The following is a 7,537-nucleotide window of genomic DNA, read 5'->3' as shown; positions in this document are numbered from 1 at the left end:
CCTATATAAAGATCTGAGAATGAGAAAGAGAAATCTATCAGAGCTATTCATAACGACACAGCGAGAATGATTTTATCTCATATGAGCTCAGGGGAAACCCTGACATGAAGCGTTGGCTTTGACAGTTTAATGGAAAGCAGTAGCCTTCAGCTATGTGAATTTCTTCAGTCTGTTCATTTGTGCATGTAAAGGACAATGTCTCAGCGGTAGCAGCAGTGGTGTGTTTGAGTTTAACTCAATCAGCTGCACTGCATCAATACTACCTCCACCATGCATGGTCTCCAGTCCCCTAGTCTCCAGCTGTAGCACGGCCTGATGGGACACGGGCGAGTCTGGGAGAGCTGAGATGGACAGGGACGACCTCCCTCACCGGTAGGCTGCAAAACGACCCTGGAGCGTGTCATTTGACCTGGGAAATTGACAGAGAACAAGACACAAACACATGGGATCAGAAGCTCAAGTCCAGTGTGAGCTCTGTTTGCATGCTGAAATTTAATAAGCGCTCTGGGAAGCGTTTACTCATGGGACCGACAGAGCCTTGAATTGAGATAAATGAGACTGATAAAAGCTTTTAATTAAGCCCCTAACAACAGCCAAGTTCAAGGAAGCATGACTGAGCTCTCAAGGGTGTAAACAGCTGCGTGCTATCTTTCTAAAAGACACTAGATTCATTTTTGCTGGCCAGTGTTGAAATAGAAAGCACCACTTATGTTTTCATCAAAATAAAATAAAATAATATTAAACATTTATTTATAATATTACATAACTACATTTGTTATTATTATTATTATTATTTGCCAGGTCAGTTCTGAAAAGGAAACCGTTTTCATAAAAAAGACTACAAAAAATGTTTAAGTAATTATAAGTAATTCTACATTTTATTTGTTTCTTTGTTTGCTTTTGCCAGTGTTGAGAAAGAAAAGGACCACTTTTTTTATCTAAAAATAAAACATGTTAAATTACTATTAAATATTTGCTGCTATTATTATTATTATTATTATTATTATTATTATTATTATTATTATTATTATTATTTACCTTATTTGAAAAGGAATAATTTATTTATTTAAAAGTAATAATTAATTAAAAAATGTATAATTTAAATTTTTAATATTTAATAATTAATAATGAATAATTTCTAATATTTAATAATTAATTTTACATTCTATTTAATTGTTAGTTTGTTTACCAGTGTAGATAAGGAAAGGACCACTCTTGTTTTTTTTTATAAAAAAATAAAAAAAGTTCAAGTTCAATTATTATAAATTTATTATTATTATTATTATTATTATTGTTATTATTATTATTATTATTATTTGCCAGTATTGAAAAGGAAAAGCACTGTTTTTATTAAAAAAGACTATGAAATATTTGTAAAAAAAAAATAAAATTTTTTTAAATTAATAATTATTTTTGACCAGTTTATCACTTTTTATTTAATAAAAAAATGTGTTAAATAATTAAATAGAAATGCATTAAATAGAAAAGGAAATGACCACCTGTTTTTTAATAAATAATGTATGTAAAATAAATAATGTAACATGTAATAATGTAAATATATATATTATATTAATTAATTTTAAAATAATAATTAACCTCTTCTTTTTTAATTGATTAATTAAACACATAAATTAATACATTATTATCATTATTTTATTTGCCATTATTGAAAAAGAAAAGCACTGTTTTCATAAAATATTCATTTTAAATAACAAATAATTAAACATTTTATTTGTTTGTTTGCCAGAGTTCAGAAGGAAAGAACCACTTATGTTTTTTTATCAAACATTAAACAAGTTAAATGATTATAAATTGTTTGCTTTTATTATTATCTGCCAGTTTTGAAAAGAAAGAAAAAATCATTGTTTTCATGAAAAAAGGCTATAAAATAATATTCAATATTTAAGAGAGATATTCAATAAATAATTTTTATCTGATAAGGAAAGGGCGACTTATGTTTTTTGTAAAGTCAAATTATTATAAAATATGTACCATATAATAATAATAAAAATAAAATAATAATATTAATAATAATAATAATAATAATATTATATTGTTCTGTGTTGAGAAGGAAAGCACCACTTAGATTTTCATTAAAATATTTAACCAAATTTTTATTTTAAAATGTTAAATAATAATAATTATTATATCAATTGGAGATCATACTTTGGCTTCCGCAGGTGTGTGAACATTCTGACCAGGTGGACCACTCTGTAATCAGGCAATTAACAGGACAGCCCACCTCACAGGGGGCAGAGAGCTTTCCACGTGAAGGACCCAACTAAAAAAAAAAATAGAGAAGAAAACAATAAAATAACTGGATTTCTATTAGAGCTTCAGTTGAGAGAGAATTCCAGTGAGAAAAGAACAGTCACCTCTTTGCACATGCTCAGTTCCACCAGCTTCCCGTCGCTGCGGACACAGTTCAGGAGTCTGGTCTTAACCCCTCGGCCACAAACAGCGTTTTCACTGAGCTGACAGCTACTCCAATCTTCACAACACACACAAAATAAGTCATTGTGCTGCATAATGTGGACAAAACACATTTTACAAACACTAAATTGTGAAAGCGTGAACACTTGTAACAGCACCTGAGTAAACGTAGGAGTATTTGAGACAGGTCATATTGACACAGGCTTGAGTCTGGTTTAGATCAGGACAGGTATGATCTCCTTCTGGCCATCTCAAGACACTTCTACTCCTCCACCTTAAATCACCATCATTACAATCCTAGAGAAAACCAACACAAATTATGTCTCTTACTGAAATATGTAGTAGAAAACCCATGAAAGATCATTATTTATAAAATCCACATCATTTTATAGATATTTTGGACTGCCTTTATGTCAATAACGTGAAATGGTTGCACTCGGTGAGCTACTGGCGCTACCTGTTACTATTTTTACCACAACACAACTCATAAAATAAAATACTAACATGATATCACATGGTGCAACTTTTGGTTGTAATTTTCAGTAGAAGGGCAACAAGAGAAGCAATGTGTGTCTTCACTGCTTTCATACCGATAAGAAGAGGAGAAAAGAATGAGAAGATGCCTGTGGACAAATAAAACTTTCTAAAGACCTGCATCTTTGTTCTCTCCACTTCAACCCTGACGCCTTTGAGGCTTTTAGTAGACCACAGCTACTGAAAGAGCTTACAAATGGCAGAGACAAGAAACGCTAGATGCCGTCCTGACACGATGTAAATATGCTGACGCTTATCATGAAGCCGAGGCCACTGAAAGAGTTTCTCAGCGCGGTTTTTACTTAATATCCAGGGGTGTTTAGACTCCTAGTGGAGTCTTGTGGAAAAGTTGATGGTATGGCATTTGGTTTAAGCCTACGATTATATCCATCGCCACCTGTAAGCTCTTTCAGTAGCTGTGGTCATCATATCAGCATTTTATTTTCCGAGTTGTGTTGTGACAAAAATAGCAACAAGTGCAACTGAGTGCAACCATTTCATGACCAAAATATGTATAAAACGATGTGGATTATTTTTAAAGGGGTCATGTGATGTTGCTAAAAAGAACATTACTTTGCGCATTTGGTGTAATGCAATGCGTTTACAAGGTTTAAGGTTAAAAAACACATTATGTTCCACATACTGTACATTATTGTTGCTCCTCTCTGCCCCGCCTTTTCTAAAACTTGTAGATTTTAACAAAACTCATCATTCTGAAAAGCTAGGTGTTCTCTGATTGGCCAGCTATCCAGTGCGTTGTGGTTTGCCAAATACCTCAAGCGTGTGACAGAAATGTTACGCCCCTTACCATGTTTTGATGCTGTGTCCCAGCGTGACGAGACAAAAACAGAAAAACCCATTATAAATGATCCATTTGTTGCATCCAGTGAGGACATAATTACCGATTATAATGACTTGTACTCTTTTTTCACTCTGTGTAAACGTAAAAGCATGTTTGCATTTGTGATTGTAAAAACAACAAACAACAAGAACTACTCTTAACACTGCTGAAAACTCGCGTTTGAGTAGTCAGTAGCAAATTCTTTAAATATGAAAATGTACTTACAGGCTGTGAGTCAGAAGCGCCCTACTTTATAGAAACAGCCTTTGTTCACAGCCGCATTGTAGGCTACTCTCCCAGGTTCAGGAAACATACCTCTGTAAAATGTGCTGCACACTCTTGAATATTTGCATTTACTGTTCTTAAACAGTGTTCTTAAACTACTGATTTCTACATAACACACAGCATCTTCACAACATGGCAGCGACTGCAACAATACTACAGCGCAAATAAAAGTTACACCTTCTTTCTTTACATATACAGTACATTTGAGCGGTGTTATGCAAATCTTCCCAAATAATGACGTAGAGCTATGGCGGCGTGTTTGAATGAGCCGTTTTAGAATGGTGTGATTGAGTACTGACTTTTATAAAGAATGTCTCTTTGGGTTTGAGACTTTAATCTTTGCAACTTTAGAGATCTTATATATGCACGAACAGCTTGTAACACTACAAAGACAAAGGCAAACATGAAATCACATCATATGACCCCTTTAAACAACATATATCTTTCATGGGGTTTCTACCAGATATTTGAGTGCAAAACAAGAAACATTCCCATACTAGAAACTGATTATAATTACTGCACAAAAATCAATGCACCTTTTGGCATTTTTAGATATGAATTAAAATGATTTAATCACCAATAAAGTCATTGTGGGACTCCCAACAAAACAGGAAGAATTGGTTTTGCTATTCTCCTAGGGACTATTTTTAAAAAGCTCAGATTTATAAGTATAATAAAACTTTGATTTTGTTACCTGTCGCGTATTTCAGTACAACTGTGAATCATTTGTGTTAAATCCACTGCAGTATATTTACTAAAGCAATAAACACTTTATTTTAAATTATCCTATCGTGACAAGCTTCTCTCCATCCTGATATTTTATCATCCATTCATCAGCTCTTCCATCTATTCATCCATCAGTCAAACTGACCACGGTACATTTGGTCCATTGGCTCCACTCTGATGTCACACAGTGGGCGGGGCACGGCAGTAGACAGGGCTCGACTCCGATTGGCTTTTCCTCCTGGTCGCACAATGAGTCATTCGCAATCTCATCTTGGTTGTCTCCTCCCCTTTTCAAGCAACTTTGGGTCAGAGACAATACAAATGTTATGTTAGCCTAAACTTCAGATGTCTGGGGTGATTGAGGCACCTCATAAGCAAAGAAAATGTTACAAGGTGAGAGCACAAATATAAGCAGAAAAAAACTGTTGTTCAGTTATAACATCACCAATGGTTTCCCATCATCCCCCCTGACCTCACTTTCGTCGGAAGGGCAGAGTTATGACCTCACTTATCTTTAAGAAGCAGAGTTATGACCCTATGAATCTGTTTGGCACTGTTTGTGACCTCTCCTCGGTTTTGAACGCTGACTTATGGGACAATATTGCTGTGTGACGCACACAGGATCTGTTTTATCATTGTACCACAGAGCTAAAATGTAATATATTGTGCTGCTGTTCTGTGGCAGAATGGGGACATTTTCTTATTAATTCAACTTTTTTGAGCTTACCGGATTGTTCCGGTCCGGAAGCCCTCTCCGCACACAGGCTGGGTAGGTCCAGCATTTGTGAGATTGTTTGGTGGGTTTAGGACACACATGGACCAGGACTCCACTTCCCACACATACTGACTGCAGTCAGAGTAACAGGGCAGTACCTCAGACACCTGATCGCAGACAAGATAGCTATGTTTTTAGTTATGGCAGCATGCACACAAGTGTGTGTTTTGTGTAATTGTCTCTGTGTAAATAAGTATGTAATGCTAATGCTTATACAAGCAGACACAGACACTTAAGGACAAAATATTATTAACACACAATTCCCCAGGGTACTCACCTGAGCCTTTGTAGATATTCATATCAGCAGAACATGACCAGCAGCAAAACCACAAAGGGGGTTGGAAAGAAGTGGAAAGGAAAAGTAAAGCAAATGAATGAGGAAAGAAAGTGAATGAAAAAAAAATGAATGCAAAGACAAGAAATTACAATAAAGGGCAAGAAAAGAAAAAGGATTGGACAATGAAAAGGAAAGAAATGAGAAATTAAATAGAACAAATACAAAGAAAAGGATATAAAAAAGGCAGAAAAGCAAAGGGATGGAAAGGAAAATAAAGCAATAAAGAAAGGGAAAGTAAGGCAAATAGGAAACAAAAGGAAAGAAAAAGAAAGGAATTAAAAGAATAGAGAACAAAAAAGGAAACGGAAATGGAAAGGATTCAAAAAGAAAATGATTTAAAGGGAAGAAGAAAATTAAAGGGAAAAGAAAAGAGGAAATTGGAAAGGAAATGAAATGGGAAAATGAAAGGAGAATGGAAAGGAGTGGAAATGGAAGTAAATTGATTAGGAATAGAAAGGAAATCAAACATGGAAATGGAAAAGAAAAGTGAAAGGAAATGGAATGGAATAAACAGAAAAGGAAGTGAAGAGAAAGAAGAAATTAAAGAGCAAAGTAAACAAAGATGGAACAGGAAAAATGGGAAGGAAATGGGAAAAAAGGAAAGAGGAAATTGGACAGGAAATGAAATGGCGAAAAAGAAAGGAGAATGGAAAGGAGTGGAAGGGGAAGTTAAGCAAGCAAGGAAATTAAACATGGGAATGAAAAAGTGAAAGGAATGAACACAGAAAACGAAGTGAAGAGAAAGAAGAAATTAAAGAGGAAGTAAACAAAGATGCAACAGGAAAAAAGAGGAAGGAAATGGAAAAATGAAAAGAGAAAGTAAAGCAAAGCAAAGCAAATGAGAAAGGAAAAAAGGGAGAAAAATTTAAAGAAAATAAATATGAATAGAAAAGGAAGGAAAAGAAAAGGGCAATACAATGAATGCAGAAAGAAAAGGATTTGTATTTGACGATTAATGGGAAAAGAAAATGATGGAACAGAAAAAGGGGAAGGAAAGAGGAAAATAAAAAGAAGAGAAAGTAAAGCAAAGAAAATGAATAAGGAAAGAAATAAAAAGGGAAAGAAAAGGAAGGTAATTAGAAGAATAAGGAAATGGAAAGGAAAGGAATGAAAAAGGAAAGGGAAGAAAAGAAAAAGGGAAATTGAATGAATGCAGAAAGTGGGAAGGAAGAGAAAGAGAAAATTAATGATGGAACAGGAAAAGGGGTAGGAAAGGGGAAAAGAAAAAAAAAAGAAGTAAAGAAAAGCAATAAAGAAAGAAAGGAAGAAAGAAAGAAAGAAAGAAAGAAAGAAAGAAAGAAAGAAAGAAAATGAATAAGGAAAGAAAGAAAAAGGGAAAGAAAAGGAAGGTAATTAAATTAGAAGAATAAGGAAATGGAAAGCAAAGGAATGGGAAAAGTAATGGAAAGAAAAGACAAAGAAAATGGAATGAATGCAGAAGGTAAAGTAAAAGGAAAGGAAGATGGAATAGGGAAAGGGAAAGAAAAGGGAAAAAGAAAATGGAAAAGGGAAAGAAAAGGAAAGAAGAAAAGAACAGATTTTCTATTAGTTTCTATTGGAACATATTTGCCCCCACCGTAGATTCGTTATTTAGTGGTTCATTTAT

At 34.1% G+C, this 7,537-nt stretch overlaps 1 protein-coding gene across 1 annotated transcript in view; it reads right to left on the bottom strand.

The window, feature by feature from the left end:
- Positions 1 to 239: 239 nt before the first annotated feature.
- Positions 240 to 7,537, bottom strand: part of LOC141320640 (thrombospondin type-1 domain-containing protein 7B-like) — a 29,601-nt gene continuing 22,303 nt past the window's right edge. The window contains exons 13-18 of the mRNA XM_073833319.1: positions 5,547 to 5,701; positions 4,965 to 5,118; positions 2,592 to 2,730; positions 2,376 to 2,491; positions 2,167 to 2,281; positions 240 to 409 (exon numbers count right to left, since the gene is read on the bottom strand). Of these exons, the coding sequence (XP_073689420.1) occupies positions 240 to 409; positions 2,167 to 2,281; positions 2,376 to 2,491; positions 2,592 to 2,730; positions 4,965 to 5,118; positions 5,547 to 5,701 (849 nt within the window). The remainder of the gene's footprint in view (positions 410 to 2,166; positions 2,282 to 2,375; positions 2,492 to 2,591; positions 2,731 to 4,964; positions 5,119 to 5,546; positions 5,702 to 7,537) is intronic.

Source organism: Garra rufa, chromosome 1 (genome assembly GCF_049309525.1).
Source record: "Garra rufa chromosome 1, GarRuf1.0, whole genome shotgun sequence".
In the NCBI taxonomy this organism is placed as follows: Eukaryota; Metazoa; Chordata; class Actinopteri; order Cypriniformes; family Cyprinidae; genus Garra; species Garra rufa.
Note: the sequence above shows the minus strand (reverse complement) of the source record. Positions and strands in the feature narration are given on the sequence as shown.